We start from the raw sequence: 22954 nt of genomic DNA, 5'->3' as shown, positions 1-22954 counted from the left end.
ATATCTCATTTCCCGACCGAAAAATTTGTACAGTATTTATGAATGAATAGAAAACCCGTTACAGACTTGCTTTGCCCTGAGGCTCATATGGCATCAACACCACAAGGATACCAGCGGCAATGAATAGTGCTCCGCTGGCATATACCGGCGCGGCAGTGTTGAGATTGGCAAACATGGCAATGATGGGCGACATGATACCAAAGATTCGGTTTGCAGATGCTGTCAACGCATTTCCGGTGCCGCGGTCTTTGGTGAGAAAGATCTCGGGAGTATACGCGTAAAGCACAGCGTACATAAGACTGCTCATGAAGTTGAACGCGCAATTCCATCCCAGTAGTCCATTGGAAGAGGATGCAGTTGTGGATGCCAATAAGAAAACGCCAGTCAATACGGTCGAAGTCGAGAGCGCACCTTTTCGACCAAAGCGAGGTAGCTCAACAAGAATTCCACCGAGTAGACATCCTGGAACGCCCATCACAGCGATAATGAGAGAGTTGCGATAGGTTGTGTAGGTGGATCCATCACCATATTCCGCACCTCTTTGGGCAGTGATATACGGTATGAAGGCATTGTAAAGAGGGTAACCCAAACCAATGAACGCCCAGACAAATATAATCAGAGTCGTCGAATAGGCTCGTTTTGGCGAGTTGAACAAGGCACGAACGTGCTCGAACTTTAGCTTTTTCAGTCGCTGCTGGACGAGACTCGTCGCTTGTACACCGTTCGACGACTCACCATGGGCCCGGTCCAACTCATCCAAGTCCTCTTGTGACAAGGCCGAAGTCTTTCCATTTCGCCGAGCCACTTCATGAACCACTTGAACCGCCTGGGCATTTCGCCCCTTACCCATGAGGTACTTAGGCGACTCATAGATAGTAAACAAGACAAAGCGCGCGAGAAACATAAGCATCGCTAGTCCGCCCATAGCAATCAAAAAATAACGCCATCCCATATTATTCTGTTTGGTACAACCCTCCGCTGAAGAGCAGGTAAAATCACCAAGTAATGGCCACGCGACCAAGTTCGCCAAAACTTGCGCCAACGCCCAATCAATGGACAAAACAGTCAAAAGATATTGATGCGACCCAGGCAAAAACTCCAAGAAAATAGCAGAGTCTACGGGTAGGTTCCCGCCTACCCCAACAGACCATAAGGCTGCGAATGCACATGCTGCCCCGTAATTGGGCGACCCTGCTGCGATCAACGCAAAGACAGCCGTCACACCAATAGTGAGATTAAACGCCCACGTCCGACCGAATATATCACACCCGAAACCCCAGAATACCGCGCCGACCAATAGACCAATGTTTTGTGCGAGCGTGAGGAGTGACTCCTTGCCGATTTGGAATTCGTACGCGACCGGCGCGAGAATGAGAGACGTCACGATCGGCCAGAGATTATCGCTTGCCCAGCCGAAACCGATGACAATGAAGAGTTGCCACTGGTATCTACCCATACCAATCTCCTGGATTGCATGGTTAAGAGCTTCTGCTTTGGCATTGTAATTTTTTTCAGGTCCATCATCTTGTGTGGTAATTTCTGGATCTGCAGGAGAGTAATCTTCGGATGTTGCAGGATGTGGAAGTGGAGACTTTTGAGGATCCGACATGGTGTTTAATTTTCCTCACGCCCGGGGCCCAATAGGTCGATATGAAAGAATGAATGACTAAATAACCCTCGTGGGGAATAGACGTTATTCTATATAGCGACTGTATGCCAAAATCGCCCCCATATTTCTATGCGTAATCACGCTCCTTGCGCAAGAAGCTTAGAATGTGCATCAGCATCGTCGAATCAGGTTCGTTGCTTACCCATAAACTTTATCTGTTGACATTCTTGCTTTTACCCTTTTCTGCCCCATGGGATCCTGCAAATCGCGTGCTCGTCAATTCTCATCAAATGAAGTTTAGCTTCCCCCATCTTGCTTTTTCTTTTGGTCTTTATTTGGGGGTTTTGACGTAGCGTGGGTTCGCATGGGGAAATACTGAGGACGATTATGTGTTTCAGACATGCCAAGTTTGTTAAAGCCCTTCGGCTATAAGTATATTACCACTTGGTTCAGAAACTTTATATATGTCAGTGGCTGACAAGTTAGTTACTTGAAATAGATACAAAGATCGATGTACGAAGTACAAAATTGAAGAATAGAATCAATACAGAAAAGTTGTCACACCTAAGCGCGAACTGGATAAACAGAAGTCGCCGCAGCACTAGCTAGAGCACTGTAGGGAGTAAGACCGGGGTAGAACGAGGTCGGGATAGCTGGAATTGGAATGGGCGAGTCAGTTCCAAAGGCAGCAGTCAGGTCTGAAGCCATTGTAGCGGCCGAGTATCCGGTCGGTGCAGCAGTCACGGTCACAGTGGTAGTGTAGGAAGTGTAGTCATCCCCATCCTCCAGACAGGCACCCTCACCGTAGGCGCTCTCACACGAGTACCACTGGTAATCGCCCTCTTCAGTCCACATGGCAAAGTCTTCGATGGTGATATCGGTACATGGTGCGGCGTCGGCACAGTTTACCTTGATGGGGCCGCGCTCAGCACCATCTGCCTCGGTTCCCTTCCAGTTGCTGAAGGTGATGTTGTTGAGCTGCACACCATCACCATCGACGGTGCTCATGCTGCTCCATTCCTGATCCACGTCCAGGGAGTACGCGTTGCCATGCCCTATTAACTTTATTAGCTTGATATATCAACCTTTTTTGTTGAGATTCATACCGATGAAGTTCTCAAGAAGAACGTTGGAAACACTTCCATTGCCTCCATTGCTCTTGATCATGTACATCTGATTGGATGACCAGGTATAGATGTTGCGGTATGTAATGTCAGAGATGTTGACTCCGGTAGACAGAGAGCCCATGGCACAGCCACCGCTCCAGTTGCAGTAAATACTTTCCACCAAGATATTCTGGGCAGGGCTCTGGATGGAAGTTAGTAAATGAGTAGTGTTTTGAAAAATTTGAAACTGACCTTGACAGTGACACACTCGTCCTTGTTGGTAACCTCGACCTAGGAAGGGTATTAGTATCCAAAGGTATATAGGAGTGAAGCAGGATGAACGCACATCATGAACCCAGATATTGGTAGACCAGACATCAATACCATCCAAGCCACCCTCATTACCTCCACGAATGATCATGTTGTAAACCTCGCCATTCTCACAGGTGTCCATGGAGAAATGAAAAGAGGGGGAGTCAACAAGTGCAAGGTCGTGAACCGAGAAGTCGACAACCTCATACAGTCGCAGAATACGAGGTCCAGAAACGCTGCCATCCGCATGGTAGACGTAGCCAAAGCCTTGGACTGCACCTTCCGAAGTAGAACTGAGCAACTCGAAATCGGTTGTGTGCTCAATGTAAATCATGTTCCCACCATCAGTACCGGTTCGGTATATGATTCCATCAATGTTGATAGCACAGCTACTGCCTCCGGTGAGGGTGACCCAGCTGTCGAGCGCATAGTCGCCGGATGGGATGTAGACGACGCCACCGTCCTTGCACTCGTCCCAGGCAGAGCTGATGGCCGGTCCGACGTCGGTGGAGTTATCGGCGACACCACCATAGTCGAGGACGCTGCAGATCTTGTTGTCTGCCTTGGACGCGTAAGAAGTTGTTGGGCCCACGGAGCCTGAGAGTTGAGCCGTTGCAAGCAATGGCGCCAGGCCAATTGCAAAGAGAGACGCGAGCATTTTGAATAAAATCGAAAAAGAAGGAAAAAGAAAGAAAAGAGAGTAAAGATGAGGATTTCACAGAAATGTGCACCAAGGAAGTGGCTAGGTACACATAGTAATATAGCCTTGGGAAACCCTCTCCAGGGGAAGCGGCACGGCAAACTCGTCACAGATCATGGCTTATATCTCAACCCGATTTAGAGTGGTGGGATATATTAATTTGGCCCCTCCCGTCAGATCATTCGGCACTTTCAAGCGGTACCACGGGTTATTGCTGGCCGAGTCATTGGAGTATGGGGAGAACCGTTACATGAATCAATATGTTCCACTTGGCGACCCTAGCGACCGTCCGCTGAGGAATGGGCCCGCGCAAAGAAGCCATAGAAGCCTGAGTGGGGTCGACGGATGGGCCGTCCATAGCCCCACAAGGAGAAAATGCCGATGAATTAAGATTGGAGGGTTAAAGAGGCCCCGAAAAGCCGTCTGACGTTGAGTGATCGGCGGTTTCAGAGCCGATGTTGATGCGGCAGGCGTTCTTGAACGGCATTTTTTGCGGGGCTGATCCAGCCTCCTCAAACACCTCCTTAAAACCCCCTTTACGCTCGGCACTGCGTTGTCGCGTTCGCGTCGAATTTGGTAATGATGTGTCGATCCACCGGGGTTTTACCGGAATCCACGAGGCGAGAATGTTCATCGAAGCGAACGACTTTGCGTGGTTTGTCACGCTTTAGTCAAGACCATATGGCCAAGACATGAGCAGTAGCTGCCCGTCGGCTTGAGAAATTACGAAAGAGATACTCCGTGGATCCAGCCAGCTCCTCTGCGTTTGAAAGCTTACGCGGCGCCATCTTCAGACAGGCATAAGAGGGTGCGAGCTATGACGTGGGTGAACGTTTTGCCTGTATGTCGAGCTGACGCGCGATGAAAATGGTATTGACACTGCCATGAAAAGAATTTAAATCAAATGTCATGAACTGTCCGGTGAAAAGTAAGTCAATGTCAAGAAGGATAAAAGTATTGTAATTAAGGGAACCGTCGGAACATTTGTCTGTCAACACTTCTACATTCTTGACGGAAAATTTTTCAGGCCTCTGTCGCCCATTCTATGGACGGGTGTTATCCCATATTAGGAAGAGATCCACTTCAGAGTTTGATTCACACCAGTTTCATATTGTTCAAAGAAATACACCCTCAAGGAGATAAAGATCTGCGATTCTAATCATTGAAGTGAAATCCATGCTTTCTATATTCATCATGATGTTTCTATATGCATATGGTTCATTGCGTGAGCATGATCGTTTATATACTGTCAAAGTCCAATCAGTGAACTGAACTCCCCCAACTCCCCCAATGCTGTGTTATATACAGTAACAAATCCCCACTAGAGGGTACTAGCAGCCACTGTAGAGCTAGCCAGCTTGGACCGAGCACGAAGTGCAGGCCCGAATTTATAAAGGATGAATGGAATGAAGGTCAGCGCAGTAGCAATGAGTGCCAAAAGAAGACCAGCATACTGGCTGCCCAAGTTCTCAAAGAACTGAGTAGCGAAGAGGGGCGAAATGGCACCAAGGGTGTTACGCATGAAACCCTGTCCAGCAATGGCAGATGAAGAGTTTTCGCCATAACAATCGGAGGTGTAGCTGTAGCAGGACTCGAAAATGAAAAAGATTCCAATACTAATGAGAGCTAGCCCAATAACGGGACCCACCCAGCTGAGTTGAGCATATTGGGTGAAACTGTAGATGAACAGACCGATGGGTAGCCAGACCGCACCGCACATAGCACCATACAGACGGGCCTCGGGGGTGACCTTGGTAGATGGGTCGGCGACAAGAGACTTGTACTTGTTAATCTGCAGGAAGTTCAGACCAAAGCCGATAGTCGTACCAATGCAGAGAGAGATATAGGGAAGACCGGCGACACCTTCTCCCCAGCCACGCTTGTCGGTGAAAGTAATCGGGATGACGGAAAGGAAAAGGAAGGTCAAGAACCAGGCAAAACTAATCCAGAGACCGAAGGCGAAGACGACGGGCTCGGTGAAGAGCATACGAACAGCTTTGACCGATGAGTTGTGAAGCATCTGCTTAATGCCAGGTGCTTCAAGGTCGTTGTGGGTGACAAAGCGCTCATCTCCAGTAGACTTGCGAATCTTCTTGGCTCGCTTAGCCAGAGTGACACCACCACGAGTCTCGCAAAGAAAGATGGCAATGACGATGACGAGAGGAATGTTTGCCAATCCTTGAATACCCTCAACCCATCTCCATCCTAGAGCTTGATCGATAAATCCAGCGTAGATAGGGGCGGCGACGGTACCGAAAATGGCGACGAAGGAGAAAGAAGCCATCGGGATGGCACGGTGAGCAGGGGTATACATGTCACCGAAAGTACCACCGACAAGAATAGTACCAACACATCCAAACAGACCTAGAAGGGCACGGCAGACGATGATAGTACCAATATTCTTTCCGAGAGAAAGTCCAATGAACATCAAGGCGAAGCAAACATAGGCACCGACATAAATAACTCGACGTCCTGCCAGCTCACAGAAGGGTGCCAGGAATAGAGGAGCAAGAGCACAAGTGAAATTGAACGTGAACAAGCCCAGCTGGCCAAGCTCTGTAGAAGCCCCCAGGTCTTCAACCATATCGGAGATACCGGAGCTGTATGCTGTAGTGGCAAGACCAATAAACAGGGTCATGAGACAAAGTAGAAGGCTGATGAAGGCCTTTCTCTTTCCACTCCAGTTAAATGGATTCTCTTTATCGCCCTCCACGAATTCCAGGACAAGGAATTGTTGACCGTCATGTTCTTGAGGTCTGGTCACGGTGAGAGGCAGGTCGAAGTCGACCTCTTGTAGTAGTTGATTGTCGAATGCTGGGGATTGTTCATCGTGCAATTGTTCACGATACTTTCCACCAACGATATAGCTTTTCTGATCCTCCCTAGGCGTTTCGTCGTGTGTGGCAGACATATCGGAGTTAGGGATACTCTCGGTGTGAGATGCAGAGACCGGCTGCTGCTGTTCTTTTGTCTTCATGATGGGCAATATAAAGGACCCCGAAATAATAATGAAAATTTTTGTGGATAAGAAGGAACCAGAATTCGGGGGAAACACAACAGGTTATATAAATCAATCGATCTTAGGGGGAGAGACCTGTCGTCATCCGCAAAACTCCGGGTTCTGGGAGTATGGGGCGCGGGCCTCCAGGAGCCAAAGCGTGGGGGTAAGTATGTACCTGTTCTAACGTGTTCTCGGATCTTTCATTCGACGAATTTAACTTTTGTTGAGGTGGAGGTAACGGTACAATTGACTTTACCGTTTACCCAGCTTATACAATTGAGCTTTCCGATTGATGAATCTTGAAAGCTTTCCACCAGGGACGTTGAGCTCTATCCTCACCTGTGCAGAGACCCCGGTACCATGAAATCCTTTGAAGCTAATGAAGGCATATGCCTGTATTTCACTCTCTTTGCACCGAACTCACCATCGTATCTTGTTTTGGTGAAACCTGAACCATAACTCCATCGATACGCCCGACACGGTGCAGCTTCCTTGTGTGTACCAGTGGATCGCCAGAATGTTGGGCGAATCGTATCCAGAATAACAGCGCCACATAGTCAAGATCAGACCAATTTCGGACAAGGGCCGCGGTGCGAGGTTTTTTTTCGTGGATACTGATAACACCGAAGAGTGACCGACGACATCCCGATCCTACTCTCCCCGAACCGAGTCGGCATCCTTGGCGGTCAGCCCGTGGCCGAAAGGACTCGGCATGCCGTGTACATAATCGGCACCCTCTCGGTTCAGCTCTGTTCCAAACAAAATGTGAACAGATTTACACAAACAAGTTGTTACAGTATTGTCTAACTTCTGGTGAGTATTCGAATCCCATCGACATAATAGGAGCCCTAAAGTACCAAGAGAGCAGTCAAATGTGCCTCGGTGGCTTTGTTTCCTCGTTGGGTTGACCGAAATGATCGTCCGGTCGGTAGATCTTCGGCGTACCCACATAGAGATCGTCGAATGACGAGGCTCAGGTGTTCAAACCTTTCCATGCCTAGAAAAAGCACCATTATTGAGTTTTTGAAGTCCACAAAAAATCTCAATCGGGCTCGTTCCGGTTTTGTCCCGAAAACCCTGCCCCTTGTGCATAAACCCAACACTTGACCAATGTTTTGTTCATCAGCGAGGGAATGGGAGCATCGAGATTAGTATACTGCTTTAGACAAGTATATTGCCAAAGTCATACTAGTGATAGAAACCTTGGAACGAACAGGCATCTTTAGCTTATACATTCATCAATATGTACAAGTAGAAACAAATGGCAAGTGAAGGGTCCAGCCCAAGATATTCCGATGTTCCACAGAAACTTGAAATTCCACTGGACCCGCACATGGTTCTTTCTCCAATAATGCTTCTGCTATCTATTGAGCTCTTTTCTGCAACTACATAGCAGCGGGGGACGAAATCCGTAAATGAAACTTCTTGTTTTCTTTTATATGCCTCAACTGATTTTCGGGGTGGCGTAGGCATTGGGCATTGGTAGCGACATCATAAAAGTCCATCAAAGCTAGAGCTGACGAGTTCATGATTATCTGATATCTCTAGTTAGTAGGCTATCCTGAAAGAAATTATGTTGTCTGCCATAACATAACCATATGCCCAAGTGGGACCTCTGATTGATGAATGCTTTACATTCGATGAATCATGAAATTATTTATGCTACTACTACACGCCTGGCCCTTGACATGTCTCAGGGTCTCCATTTACGGTGCACTCAACGTTCAAGTTTATATTTAGCATCCATGTCCCCGGAACTCTACTGAGTTCATAGTACTGTATTGGTTCCTTCAGGCATCAGCTGTGAAACCCATGTTGAATTGCAAATACTGGGGTATATATACAAATAACTTGAAAGCCCTCGAACGCTACTCGTGCTCAATTACTGATAAACTTGATCTTTTGCCAGTCTCTAGCATTCAGTCTATCTCTCGAATGCAGTCTATTCGAGAGAAAGAGACAGAAAGACAGAAATCTCAAGGGGACAAATATTCTGACGTCATTTGTCACCGAAGATCCGGGGCCGAAAAATATAACATTCAAGTTGAAGTCTTTCATATATTTATATCGAATTGTTAATGAACAGCAAAATATAAAAACTTGAAAAATATCATTGTTTCGCAAGTCACCCTGGCTCATATATTCTGTCTTGCTTTACCTTTCAGAAGAATGGAAGTGTAAACAACTTGTAGGCAACGTGGCCACCGGCTCCCTAATTAATGATGGGGTACTTGATTATTGTGAGTGTATTTGGGACTTGTCTTACTAGTCCTCAACATTCGCCCTTTCCAACCACGGTCTTAAGAATACCCCAGACTCTTTAAAAGGGTCTCCAAAATGTGAAGCTGAGCAGGCTAATATTTATTTTGTAATTGTCACTTGGGTATTTAAGTAGAGGACTGGATGGACACCCTGTGGGTCAAAAGGCCATCGAAGAAAAAGGCAAGAGTCTAGATTGATTGTGCCGCACTAATAATAAAATCGAGATCTTAAGCTTTGAGTGTACTGCGCTTGAGTCGTCGGTACTGGTATCCTTGATTATGCCCCACCCCTTGATAAAGAGTACCACAGCTATAACGGAGAACAATCAAAGTGTGTGGCAGGATCAAATTCTCCTACATACATCTAAGGGCGTTTCATATAATGCTGAATTCGAATCTGCCAGAGTCAAAGCAAAGAATAAATCGAGGTCTAGTATTTAATGCGTGTTGCGGCTCGTTCTGTTGATACCGAAGTTGCCCTCGACCGTGCCTTTGTGATTCGCTGCCATTCAGAGTAGTAAATTTGAAAGACTTTTAGGTGGGATGGGAGGGGGAAATCATAAGCTAGTATATTACTGTTGGTCTAGATCCAACTGGAAATGCAGAAAATGACAGGGCTGGCTGATCTGAGCCTTTCAATCATGATCTTGACATTAATGAGGAGCAGATTGACATCAGTGGAGAGAAATGTGGGGTACTGCCCCCCAGATAACTTGCGCTCGCAATGAGCCTGCGCGATCTGGGACCGAATTGCAGCTTTGTGGCCTACAACTCTTTAGTAAATTTAACAAATAACTTCAATGGTAGCACAGAAATGAGGTTGACTAATTTTTGTATAAATTTTCAGAATAATTTATCGTTCATTGAGCGGGCTTTGGCTCTGCTTCTATTAAACCAAGACCGGCTCTATGACATCATCCTCCGGATAGACGGCTACTTGTTTGTATTGGTGTAGAAAAGATCATGCAACGTACCGGATACCCACCTAATAAACACGTGTCGTGCTCTTATAATAATCTTGGTTTTTGTTTAAGTAAATCTTCCACAACCGTCATTATGATGCAACATACATAGTAAATGGGCCGGCGGTTCAATATAAAAGCCGCTGTGCCAAGATGATCACCACAACCAAGCTCTTTTTACCCATAACAATAGATAACTTTGTTTACACACTATAAAGTGATCACATACTACTATCTAATAGGCCATTGAGATAGCCCCGAAGTCTTAGTGTCCACCAGACTAATTCTCACCCTTCACGATGTCGCCAAAAGAAGACAGCCACCACCTACATCAGTATGACTCTCCAATCCTTCAAGATTTGCACTTGCTAAAACAATTCTCAGCATGGGCAATTGGATGCCAGCAGACCATGAAGCCCATAAGAGGTGGCTTAGGGGAGTGATCCAGGAGGTTGACAAGAAGGACGGCCAGCTACACCCCGTCATCCAGGAGTTCAAAGATATGATTGAGAACAATACGCGGGTTTACATGCTTCTGGAAGGAATGTTTGCAGAAGTACCGAAGAAGAAGCCATACAGACAGGATCCTACTGGTCATCCAGAAATCCGGGACTATCACCATTTCCTGCGCATTCTCAACCACATGCTGACCACCGCCCCTTCCTGGACTGACAAGTCCCACCGCGTTGGTTTAGTTGGCCTACCCATCAATGCCGTCTTGGATTGGCCGATGGGAACTCCCAGTGGCTATGCTGCATTCCTTGATCCCGAGATCAACGCCATGCTCAAGAAAATCCTCAACGCATGGGGTGAATTTTTACGCTCTCCTGAATCAGCCTATGTCTTGAATAACACATCGGATGGATGGTTTGGTGAGACTGGACATCGTGACCTGACAGCCGTTGCCAAGATAGGGCCAACAGCAGCTGAAACGCTTGAATTTCACGAAATGTTCCACTGTGATCCATCAGCACCCAACTACGGTTTCAAGTCCTGGGACGACTTTTTCACTCGATTATTCCGCGACGGAATGCGTCCGATTGCAGAGCCGGACAATGACCGGGTTCTCGCCAATGCCTGCGAATCGAAGCCGTACAGACTTGTTCATAATGTAAAAGGTCGGGATACATTTTGGATTAAGAGCCAGCCGTACTCTGTACTTGATATGTTGGGACATGATCAATACGCCCAACAGTTTGTTGGCGGCACGGTTTATCAGGCTTTCCTGAGTGCATTGAGCTATCACCGCTGGCATTCTCCAGTCTCTGGAAAGATTACCAAGGCATTCGTCATTGATGGAACATATTACTCTGAACCACTGTTTGAAGGCGTTGGCAACCCCGAGCCACACTCTCAAGATATTGATATCGCAGGTCAGGTCACCTCACAGGGGTATATCACTGCGACTGCTACCCGTGCGGTAATCTTCATTGAAGCAGATGAACCGGCCATTGGACTAATGGCTTTTATTGGCGTGGGCATGGCGGAGGTTTCTACCTGTGATATTACTGTCAAAGAGGGCCAGCATATCGCCAAGGGAGATGAGATTGGCATGTTCCATTTTGGTGGATCTACCCATTGCCTTCTCTTCCGGAAGGGTGTTAATGTTTCTGGGTTCCCTGAGCCAGGAATGGAAGAGAACATGCCAGTGCGAAGTCGACTGGCTGTGGTATCATAGAACCTTCATGAAACCTGCATTAGTACATTTTGTGGCACCAAAATAATTATGATCATATTTCAATTTCAATTCCGATGTCCAATTTTCGATTTTCGTAAAGAATAACATCAACGAGTCAAGTCAACTGGCCAGTTGAGCTTATGCCCGGTGAAATTACATAATAAACGGGCAGATACTTCATCATGTGAAACTGGCCTATCACGTATGTGTGATCAACAAAACATTGAACCTCACATCTCTCCAGGTGAACATGATCGGGGCCACTTCCGCAGTATTCGGGCTGAGATGTGTTCGAAGGGGGCCAACTTTGTTCACGCCTCAGATGGCCCCGAAGTGTCATTAGTTGTTGATCGATGGTAGTGGAGCTTAGAGTGGAGCACGATCGGCAGCACCCACACCAGACTGGTCCCTGACTCCTTTTCTGATCCTTCACCCCTCAATTTGCCGAATTTCATGCAATCAATGCGACCGCTCATCAGACGGTGTCGCATGCCAGCAAAATGGGAGGCAAACCATGGCAGTCGACAGGCTGCTTAAATTGTAGAATTCAAAAGAAGAAGGTTGGTTTGCCTTGTTATGACTGCATTCCGTTATGTAGCCGTCTGCTGATTACCAGAAACAGTGTGATAAGAAAGAGCCTGAATGCGAGCGTTGTCTGAGACGTGGGTTTAAGTGTCAAGGCTACGAGAAACTGCGTTTTGTATTCCATGAAAATTCGCCTCCAAAAGCTAGCGAGAAAAAGTCGAAACAGCTGGCAGTTTCTCATACAGTTTCGGCGGGCCAGTCCCAGTACACCACTTTCAGAGTCAATCCGACGGTTCAACAAGCAAAGATTCTGAATGATGGGCCTTCTAAGCGGGAGCAACTTTTTTCCGCCTATATTGGTGCCTACTTTCCGATTGATGTGACAAAAAACACTTTTATCGATCCTTGGTTCGATTTGATGTCCGGCGTGTTTACCCTCTCCTGCAGGCCCATAATGCTTGAAAAGGCCATTACAGCAAAATCATGCCTTTTCTTGAGCAAAGTTAACAACGATAAAAAACTATTCTATCACGGAGTTCAATTATTCAACAACGCAATTCAACATATGTCACATCAGATTAATCAGAAGAAGCAAAATGCTTACAGTGATGAACTTGTGTTCACTGTTGTCATTTTCTCGAAACTAGTGGTATGTTGGCTGAATACGATTTGAAAGTACCTACCATTGCCACTGACATTTATCTGAATCAAGTCATGTTATTGTCCTCATGGCCTTGACGTTTGGATTGGCCAAATGGAGGTGACCAATGGAATTTTGAAACAATGCGCTCGCCGTGGAAGCAATAACCCCATCATTCAAAATATATACCTAGCATTTCACAGAATGCGACTGGTATGTTCTTGCTCTCACCAATTGAAATGGAATCTCTACCTAGGGGTTTGGATGTAGCTAACCCATGTGTCTCAAAGCTACAAGCATTATCGCCGCTACAATCAAAGAGCTCGATAGATGTCACTGAAGACGACTTCCCAATACCTCCGAGCCCAGATGAGCCCGTTGACAGGCTACTCGGTCTCATGACCACTATATCAGCACTTTTGAACGCTAATAATACACCAAATGGCTGCAACCTTAATGTTAGCTACTACCAAGAATTACTGGATGACTGCCTTTTGCACAAGGAGCGACTAATGGCCTGGTATGCCCGAGAAATCAATTCAATAGGTGGCCGTCCATCAATTTATCCTCCCAACGAATCTGTTCATACATCTCTCCCCTCTGCAGAGCATATTTTTGGTGCATCTTATCGTTTCCCGTCCCTCGATAACGCTAGGATTACCCTCCTCTTTTGGGCTTCCTTGTCAATACTCCACGGTCTGATTGCGCAGGTTCGACTTCGTGCATACGAACAGATACCAAACGATGCTATAGCGGATGAAGATCTTGTTCTTACAGAATTCTACGCCGATGAGATCAGCCGATCCCTTCCATATTGCTTACAGACGTCCATGAGAGCGTGGGGCGTGAGTGTCGCTATTTTTGGCCTGAGCCAAATTTGCAAGGTATACATGGAGTTTAGACGCCGAGAAAAATTTACTTGGAGCCAGCATGCATTCTATATCATGGGGGATCTGGGGTTTGATTTTGCATTTCGCTTGTCTGAAATGCTTTGGCAATATTGGAGTCTCGGCGAGAAGACGGATTCCTCTATGTCACTAGACGCAAGTTTTACATCCGTAGCAAGTACTGTGGAGGAATCTGAAAGCCCCACGGGTGCTATAGAGAAAAAAAAACCTCGGCAAATCCGATTTACCGACGATTAATTTCGAGGATTGCCATTCCACTTTATTCACTTACACCAATTAATGAGTATCAATTAATGAAAGCGGGTATTGAATTTCTTCTCACGCGATGCGAGTCAAGGCTTTCCCAGTAGTTCTGCTATAACTCGCTAAGTGTTGAGCGGGGTTGACTTGTAGACGAGCTACATCATGGGATTTTTTTGAATCTTCTCAAATGTCGTGTTATAAAATTAAATTAGATCCACGCAATTTTTGGTATAAGACATAAATCTCTTTATCGTTAAGACCTGAGACACGCGATGGAAATTTAATACTCATTACAAGCCTTTTTATCGGTAGAGTCGCCGAGCCTTTGAGCGTGTCGTAGAAGACAACCTCCCGACCGCTAGTGTTCCTACATCATCTCCCGGTGTAGTGTCTCCCATGCGCAATACCAAAGGCCCCAAGAGTCGTGTTCTCTGCAAGCCACCAACTACTGGTGAGACCTCATTGACAGGGATATGAGGATTATCTCGAGTCAAAGACGATACATAACCAAGAATATCTGGGATCAGCGTGGTGGACCCGAGGTAGAATGTCAAGATGGACGCAACTACCATGACCACGATTGTCAATATGAAGGCCGTGATCCAGCCAGGGCCTGTATGCAAAGTGAGATCCGAATTAACATGGACACCTTTGCCAGAAGCCGAAGAAAATTTCGCTGAACCAGTGTCCGACTTTACTATTGTCTCATCGCCAGATGCACTTAGTTGCAAGCCCGCAAGGGAAGTTCTTGTCATGAATCGATAGCCCAGTCGCGACATGTAGAAAGAATTGATCATCTGTGTCAACCTTTGTGAGAAAACGTCGGGATCCAGTTCGTATAGCGTGATATTGGCTGCTAGAGCCGGATATGTTCCATAGGGGTTCGACATCCAATAATCTAAGACGGTGGGCGCGGTAACTTGGCCCATCGGGACCGCATTATGAATAGTTTCTGTGAAGTTGTTGAATATCATAGCGCTCGAGAGTATCCGTGGGAGGGCAGGATTCCCTGGTTGAGCTTTTCTTATTCGGGTTGCTGCACATGTTCCTTGGTTACGCGTATTGCCTCCCGTCCTGCTGCAACTCACGTCCATAACAATAGTTTGATGAGTGACAGAGCAGTTAGCTTCGGCGACTTGCATTTTGTCTCGTTCCCAGCCCTCGGCAAAATTGAAGGATTTCCAATTTACGGCAGCTTCGGTCTGGGTTTCGTTGACATAAGTGATTTTAGGGACATCACTAGCACTGATATTGGCAGCATCAAATGTCGTATCATGGAGATTGTAACATCGAAAATCCATATAAGAAGTTTCGATGCTGGTCGAAGTGCTGCCGTTCCCCAGGAGACCCATAATAGGCACCCCGAGCTGGGACGTATACACCACATCATCACCGCTCACTGTAATCCAATCGGAAGAGTCATTTCCATTTTGGAGGCTACTCAGTAGGGGAACTTTCACGTTTCCCCAGAGATCGGTCGTAGAACCTTTAGTGATCTTAGCTGTGACCATACTACCGATGAACATTTCATCAGCAGGGTCGTTGCTCCATTTCCAACTAGACAAATCTGTAATATCATCCGTTCCTGTAAAATTGAGATATTTCAACTGGGGCGATGATGAGGTCTTCGTGTGAGAAGCAGACAAAATCCGTAAACTAGCTTGTGCTGCCAGGGGTGAGAGTATCCAAAGCAGTGTGAGGCCGATTCCGATTAAGTTGAGAGACCGTAGGGTCCATGATGTATAGACAGTTCCAAACACGGTAGTGCTACCCATAAATCGTTGGATTTTCGATACAGATGCGCCTTTTTGGAGTTCCCAGTGAGCTAGTTGTCGGCACATTCGTCCGACAATAGCTGCATATACGAGGGGGAATAAGGTAACTTCCTATAGATTTTGTTAGATGAATAGTCAAGCCAAGTTCCTCAATCATAAATACAAATACTTACAACTTTCATCGCAATTTGTAGCCCATTCCAGGAATTTTGACTGATGCCCCGACCATGTAAGCCAACTGCAGCCCACGCAAGGCCGAAAAATGGAATGATCGCAGTAAGACACCCAGCAATTGCTAACCATCGGCGATTATACGGTTTCAGTGTCTGTGGCTCGAGTTTCGAGTACTCGTTAATGGAAGTAGCAGTTGTACCGGTTTTGGATTGTGTAGATGAGATCGGATCTTCAAATGGGTTCTCGTAAGGCGAATCATCCCTATCGTCATCGCCGAGCGGTTCATTGGATGCTAGCGATCGGAACTTGGCGCGGCCTGGGAAACGCAGCATAACGCAACATTCATTCAATTGACACTCCCAATAAAGTTGAACAATGTCTCATTTCACCGCTACCCCCACAGAAAAAGAAGAATCCCTGAGAGTCAACGTTTTCGGGTGGGGATTTTGTTTTGTTTCTATTTTTACTGCGGCTGAATCCGCATAAGCCCGAGCTCTACGCAAAAGGACCGAAACACATTTTATTTCTGCCCCTTTCATCCTAGCGTAGCGCTATAATGGCTGAGTTATTGGAAGGATCAAGCCCGGTGGGGTATTGTGGCCAATCACATCGGCTTATTTCACCGAACGGCATGATGATGCGCTGGCATTAAGATTGTTAAGATTTTGAGCCTAATCAGGGCGTGGAGGAAACAAAAGTGAAACTGAGTTCTTTTTTTGGCCCCATACCCTGCATGTTTCTTTTCGACCTTCTTCGACCTTGGAATGTTGGGTAGATGTCAACATGACAATGCGACACATGCCAGAAGATGGGGATAGAATTTCCGAGGCTCAAGATGATGCAGAGTTCGAGCTGCTATCTTTCCCCGCCCAGCGGTCGGCAGATTCACGACCCAATGATTCAATTGGCCAAGAGATAGAGCCTCCACAACGACTGCGACAATGGAAATGGGGAAGTATCACAGTGGACATACTTGGTGTTTTGCTGGTGATTCCATTCTTATTCCTTATTATCTATTGTGCAAGTAAGCACAAGCAGACTGTCGATGAAGTTCTGCTGAATCGTATGAACCAGGGACTGTGGGTAGTATGTGTGCACTTCATTGAATTCAAACATTGACTATGGTAAAGCGCTAACCACCAATGATAGTCCGCTACTGCGTTCACCCTCGTTTTTTCAGCCCTGGTCAGTCGAATGACACGAAGAATCGCCGAATGGAGACTCGAGAGAGGAGGCTCCCTACAGAATCTTGAGACTCTCAATGGGAGCTCTACACTTATCAATACCATTATCACCCAGTTGAGACTTCGATATTTTGGCATCATACCAATTTCCTTGGCACTGCTATGGTCGGTGTCACCTATCGGTAGTCAATCTCCTTTGCATATCCTCTCAACCTCCCCAACCACCAGTACAGGACATCAAACGGTCGGATATATACCAATAAACAGTTCCTCTGTTGTCGATGGGGCAGCTGATTTGGAGTATTACACCCCATATATTGATGCTCTTTATACAACTAGTCTTATTGCAGCAGGCAGCTTTCGCTATTCCTCGATGGACCCATGGGCGAATGTGAAAATTCCAAGCTTTGAATCTTTGTCCGCAACAGCCAATTCGACGGGTTGGGTATCGGTGCCTACCGATCAAAATATCACTTACTCTGCACTTACTGGAATTCCGATCGGCGGGTTGAACAAAACGGGTAATGTCACGGCTGTGATTCAATCAACATACTTTTCGCTTGATCTGGTCAACAGCACTGGGAAGCTCGAATTGAATGGAAATGGGGTTGTTGCAAACCTGAGCATCATCGAGAATTTTATTCCATGGAACAGCTCCAGCAACAACAATGAGAAATCCTATGTCACATTCAGCCCCGTCAACCAAACGTTTAAGGCCACGTTCGAATGGACTCAGAGATTTTTAAACTCAGAGATAGAGTGTGTTGTAACAGGAGCGCTGGCTAGCGGTCGAGATTGTAAAGTGAACGCAATGAAGACCAACATGTCAAGTATCACACCAGAATTCGGCTGGATTAGCGTGAGGAATATCCAGATTGCATGGAACACCTTGCTATCTGGTCAGAACTTCTCCCTTTCCGAGGCATATATCAGATACCCGCAATCACCACTCGATGCGAACCTCTCTGATCCCTCCACTGCATCCCCGTCAATGAATGTTCTGACAGCACGCCTCGAGCAACTTTTGAATACTTTTTTCTTCAGTACTATTGATCCCACGGGGTCTTTGCAAGGACAACCATCAAATCCAATACAAGCCAGTGCACGTCGAATTTACTATAACTCTGGCTCAATATATGATGTCAATTTTGTTTGGCTAGGAATATTCCTTGTTGCAACAATAATTATGGGTGCTTCAGCTGTTGCGACTGTCGTGTTGACTAGTCTCAGCATGAATCCTGATATGTTAGGTTTTGTTTCAACTTTCATATGGAACTCGCCACCTCTGGGGCTGCCTCGATCAGGAACATTCTTGGGGGCGGACAAGAAGACTCGGTCAATCAAGCCATTAGAGGTCCGATTTGGGGATGTACGATGTGAAGAAGATGTCGGAAACCTGTCTGTTGGGAAGACTACTGAGACAGAGAGAGTACGACAAGGACGTTTATACATTTAAAAGACTCGACTAACGATGCTATGAACATATGAATATTTTCCTTATTCGCGAGCCATCCAGCTATCTAGGTAGCAAAGTTGCCGTCTAGTCAGCCGTGGAATCGTACTGCCATAATACGTTTCGAAATGTGGACGGGGACTGCCAGTGGCACTGGCAGCTGAACAGACTGCGCCTCACTCTCAATCGAGAATTGCCCCTGTTGTTTTCCCTCCATAATACGCACGTCGCAACCAAGCTCCTCGGTAATGGCGGCAGATAAATTAATTAAGGGCAACCTTGGGATATCGCCATATTACCTGAGTCAATCGTTACTAGTCAGCCACGAGCGCGACCTAAAGTCAAACATATTGGCCGATTTCCATCATAAATGCGTCTTTAAGTGATTTTTGAGAATATGTCTGGTCATATGGCATGATCGTAAAAAGACTTGGCAGCGCCGATCGAAAGCCCTGTCTGTTGTGTACCCAAAGCCACGGATAGTGGATATCGCATCCTATCCATGTTCATTGGCTACCACGTCCAGGGACCGAAGGCGCCCTGGAATATTGATCGCGCCCCACTAAAAAAATATCCCACGAACGCGATTTCATGGCTTAATGAGCCATCGTTATAATAGATATCGCATTCACTAAGACTTTTTATGGCGGTTGCTTCCTGACACTGCTTCATGCGGCGTAGATCGACGCTTCGAAGACCCACACTTGGGGCGATGGATGGATTGTCCAGGCGTTCGTGGTCAAATCGTGCTGCTATAAGTAATCACGCCATCCAGACCAAAGAGTCCTCATACTGCACGGACAGGGTTTATGTGATAAGACAAAAAATAAATCTGATTGCGCGAGCAGTTGCTTAACGCACATAAATCTACACAACCTCTCTTCATGTATCTTTGCATATTCTTGCGATCACCATTCAGCCACGGCTATGTGAAGTCGCTATCGTTAATAGCTCGCCGTTGCTGCGAGATAAATCCTAGGGAAAAGGGAGATCTTTCGAGAAGCCATGACGCTTACGGATGATCAGCTCCGCGCGATCGGCATCGCCGGGCGGGTGACTTCAGTATTCTCGATATTGGGGACGTTAACAATTATTTGCACGTTCATTCTTTCGCGTCACTTTAGAAGTCCGATCCATCGGATTATCTTCTTTAATGCCTTTTTCAATTTACTCGACTCGGTGGCCACCATGATATCTGTTAGTGGACCGGAGGCTGGTGATTATTCCTCATTATGCCAGTTTCAAGGCTTTGCGCTTCAAATGTGAGTTGGTAGAACCAATTTTGTAGTTTAGCAAGACACTAACGCAAGTCGCTTTGATGGTTATAGGTTTCCGTTGGCCGATGTGCTTTGGACGTTGGCAATGGCACTTGACACATACCTTGTTGTTTTTCACCACTTTGATGCCCACAATCTACATAAGCTGGAGCTCAAATACATTGGCGGAATCACAGTTCTCACATTCATACCTGCGATCGTTTTTCTCTTCATTAAGTCGCCTGGAAGAGGGCCCATATATGGTAGCGAGACAGTGAGTGGCGCCGGATACAGATGATAACTATTATTCAAAACCCTCTTGCTAACGTTGCGATAGATTTGGTGTTCCATCTCTCCAAATTGGATGGTTCTACGTCTGATATTATACTACGCGCCTGTGTGGTAGGTGGTATCAATTCACTAATTCTGAATAAGTTCATTCATCTAACTTTCTCTCTTCGGAACAGGCTTGCGATAGCGGTCGTTCTTGTCTTTTATGGTCTCATTGGTATCGAGATATCCCGACTTCGTGACGAGTTCAAATTGACCGACGATGATCATCTTGCCTTGACATCGAACCTCTCGAACCAATTTACACCCGAAAATTCTCAAACTCCAGTTTCAACGACCGTCGTATCAACACCTCAAACTCCAGACAAATCTGCAAACATATCACCTTCTCATATCGTTACCCAAACTTCGGTCCAACAAGCCATCACTTCGAGCCCTCTCACACCGGGCCGAGCACCGATGAATTACCAATCATCCAAACAACGTCGGGTTTCGTTCAAACAGTATATCCTCATGCCATCACTTTTCTTCCTCGCTTTATTGGCCACTTGGGTTACGCCTACAATTAATCGCGTGGCAACATTTGTTCATCCCGACGTTGAATCATATCAACTGCTGCTAGCTGTTAGCACTTTGGGGTCTTTGCGAGGATTTTGGAACGGAGTTATCTTCGTAACCATGGGAATGAAAGGATGGAAAAGACGAGCTTTTGAGAGGAAGTTTCATGGTAGAAATGGGAGAACATGAACTTCCTGTGAAATTGATGCTGGACTCATTGATTCACGAGCCCAGTAAATTTCTATGTATGAGTTATGCCCCAAAACTCACTTTTTTAGCATTAATTGTGATAAAACAAATACCCATAATAAAATTAATCAACCATGAAGCTTATTTTCCCATCGAACGTCGAGCTTTGGGCTCCGGAATAACAGAATAGGCCCAACGGCCCCCATAGTGGCTATTATTGTGATTCTGGCTTTGCATTTATCCGGTTCGCATTCTACCGAATTTACCCCGCAGGAAACGAAGAACAAGCCTGAACTAAAATAGACCAATCGATTATAGCTTCAAGTCTAATCACGCGGATCCTATTTGCCGGTACTGTTTATTGAGAGAGAATTACATTTATTTTCTCACTTATCCCTGCTTTTTCACAATAATCACCCTTTCCGAGTCGATATCCGAAAAAAAAGGAGTATAGTACACGTCGGCTTCCAATTTACCTAAAGCCCGACTACCCGATTATCTTTGCATACAAGATGAATCAAGATCATTATTGGGTCCACACATGGACAGCGATGCCCATGCTCGCAGAGCCTGACAAACTGCCACCCAAAGAATTTGTAAGTACATATGATAAACTTGAATCCAGTGGTCTGCAACTTGAAGGTCTGGATATGAATGACTTACCCGAGAACAAGATTCGAGATTCAATTGCATTCACCAACGCGACAATCCGCCAAACAATCAAGATCACCCTGGGCACCGATCGCTTTTTCCGGTTACGCTTCTCTAATGCGTTTGGGCGCGACAACTTGAAGATTTCCCAAGCAAGTGTTGCAATTTCAGCAGATGAACTGGCCGGAACAAGTCGAATCCAGGCTCATACCCTGCGCAATGTTACTTTCGACGGGGGATCGGCAAAAACGCACATCCCTGGTGGTGCACTGGCAGTTTCCGACGCGATTGACTTTGGAACCCCACTCGCCGCAAACACTATTCTTAGTATTAGCTTGTTTTTTGAAGACGGACAGAGCTGTCGGACAGGAATTACGTGTCATAACAGTAGTCGGTCTACTTCGTTTTGCGCTTTAGGGAATGCTGTGTCGAATTTGGTGCTGGAGGATTCTTCAGTGCGAGAGTTTGCGCCTTGGTAAGTTCCTTGTCTCCAATTGTACTCGGAATCTAATTGACGTTTCGAATAGGTATTATATTTCTGGGGTTGAAGTTTTGATTCCCCGCCAAAAGAGCACCTTGGCTATTATTGGAGATAGTATCACGGATGGGAGAAGTAGCACGCCCCACAGAAATGATCGGTACGCTCATAATTTTCTTTTTGAGAAAAGTCACTGTGACCATTAAATTAATTATTTTCAGTTGGCCGGATCTTCTTTTCACTCGTTTACATGCTGATCCAGCTACGACTTCGCTCTCAGTCATAAGCCAGGCAGTCGGCGGAAACCGAATTTTGGCAGATGGAACTGGACCAAACGTGTTGAGTCGCCTAGACAGAGATATCCTTGCCATACCGGGCTTGAAATACGTTGTCATATTCGAAGGTGTCAATGATATCGGTGTTGCCGATGCGAATGAGGAAAGTCAGAGAGAAATTGGAGATCAGTTGATCGCCGGATTTCAGCAAATCGCAACGCGAGTCCATAATCACGGGTTGAAGATCTTTGCTGCTACGATAACGCCATTTGGACGTAGAAAGGATGATTTTATTGTGGACGCCGAGGCCGAAGGGCTTACTGGGTACTCACACCCATTGCGTGAGCAGACGAGACAGAGGATAAACGAGTGGATACGGGACAACGAACAATTTGACGGAGTGGTTGACTTCGATCAAATTTTGAGAGACAACGAACAACCATCAGTCCTAGCGAGTGAGTTTGACTCAGGAGATCGATTGCATCCAAATCTTGATGCATTTCACGCGTTGGCGAATGGATTCTCGTTGAATCTACTTAAATAGTGTGTTTACAGAGGCTTCCCCTTCGTAAAAATACATTCAAATAGATTAGAGAAAACGAAAATTCGGTCTTGATAACAAGTCGAAGAACATTAAATACTTGAGTTGTACTAGTAGTATGCTTTACTATCTCATAGGGAAGTATGTACTATCCGTCATTAAGGTTATATACATGCCAATCTCC

The 22954-nt window shown here is 46.1% G+C and overlaps 8 protein-coding genes across 8 annotated transcripts; 4 read left to right on the top strand and 4 right to left on the bottom strand.

The window, feature by feature from the left end:
- Positions 1-58: 58 nt before the first annotated feature.
- N7478_008958 (putative sugar transporter) lies at positions 59-1609 on the bottom strand (the record flags this gene model as incomplete). The annotated part of the gene is made up of 1 exon (XM_056925172.1): positions 59-1609. The coding sequence occupies one exon, from the start codon at positions 1607-1609 to the stop codon at positions 59-61; it is 1551 nt and encodes a 516-aa protein (XP_056777898.1).
- Positions 1610-2173: 564 nt separating this feature from the next.
- rhgB (putative extracellular rhamnogalacturonase) lies at positions 2174-3685 on the bottom strand (the record flags this gene model as incomplete). The annotated part of the gene is made up of 4 exons (XM_056925171.1): positions 2174-2664; positions 2716-2917; positions 2968-3006; positions 3062-3685. The coding sequence occupies 4 exons, from the start codon at positions 3683-3685 to the stop codon at positions 2174-2176; spliced, it is 1356 nt and encodes a 451-aa protein (XP_056777897.1).
- A 1363-nt stretch (positions 3686-5048) lies between these two features.
- Positions 5049-6704, bottom strand: N7478_008956 (uncharacterized protein; the record flags this gene model as incomplete). Its single annotated transcript, XM_056925170.1, has 1 exon — positions 5049-6704. The coding sequence occupies one exon, from the start codon at positions 6702-6704 to the stop codon at positions 5049-5051; it is 1656 nt and encodes a 551-aa protein (XP_056777896.1).
- Positions 6705-10336: 3632 nt separating this feature from the next.
- Positions 10337-11629, top strand: N7478_008955 (uncharacterized protein; the record flags this gene model as incomplete). Its single annotated transcript, XM_056925169.1, has 1 exon — positions 10337-11629. The coding sequence occupies one exon, from the start codon at positions 10337-10339 to the stop codon at positions 11627-11629; it is 1293 nt and encodes a 430-aa protein (XP_056777895.1).
- A 1090-nt stretch (positions 11630-12719) lies between these two features.
- N7478_008954 (uncharacterized protein) lies at positions 12720-13939 on the top strand (the record flags this gene model as incomplete). Its single annotated transcript, XM_056925168.1, has 2 exons — positions 12720-12803; positions 12998-13939. 2 exons carry the CDS (start codon positions 12720-12722, stop codon positions 13937-13939), a joined length of 1026 nt encoding a protein of 341 aa, XP_056777894.1.
- Positions 13940-14247: 308 nt separating this feature from the next.
- Positions 14248-16226, bottom strand: N7478_008953 (uncharacterized protein; the record flags this gene model as incomplete). Its single annotated transcript, XM_056925167.1, has 2 exons — positions 14248-15831; positions 15894-16226. 2 exons carry the CDS (start codon positions 16224-16226, stop codon positions 14248-14250), a joined length of 1917 nt encoding a protein of 638 aa, XP_056777893.1.
- A 1225-nt stretch (positions 16227-17451) lies between these two features.
- N7478_008952 (uncharacterized protein) lies at positions 17452-18534 on the top strand (the record flags this gene model as incomplete). Its single annotated transcript, XM_056925166.1, has 1 exon — positions 17452-18534. The coding sequence occupies one exon, from the start codon at positions 17452-17454 to the stop codon at positions 18532-18534; it is 1083 nt and encodes a 360-aa protein (XP_056777892.1).
- A 2803-nt stretch (positions 18535-21337) lies between these two features.
- N7478_008951 (SGNH/GDSL hydrolase family protein) lies at positions 21338-22773 on the top strand (the record flags this gene model as incomplete). The annotated part of the gene is made up of 3 exons (XM_056925165.1): positions 21338-21951; positions 22004-22114; positions 22176-22773. 3 exons carry the CDS (start codon positions 21338-21340, stop codon positions 22771-22773), a joined length of 1323 nt encoding a protein of 440 aa, XP_056777891.1.
- Between the last annotated feature and the right edge of the window lie 181 nt (positions 22774-22954).

This window comes from Penicillium angulare, assembly GCF_028827245.1.
Source record: "Penicillium angulare strain IBT 27051 chromosome Unknown utg000005l_segment0_segment0, whole genome shotgun sequence".
Lineage (NCBI taxonomy): Eukaryota > Fungi > Ascomycota > Eurotiomycetes > Eurotiales > Aspergillaceae > Penicillium > Penicillium angulare.
The sequence above is the reverse complement of the archived record's forward strand: the minus strand, read 5'-3'. Positions and strand labels throughout refer to the sequence as shown.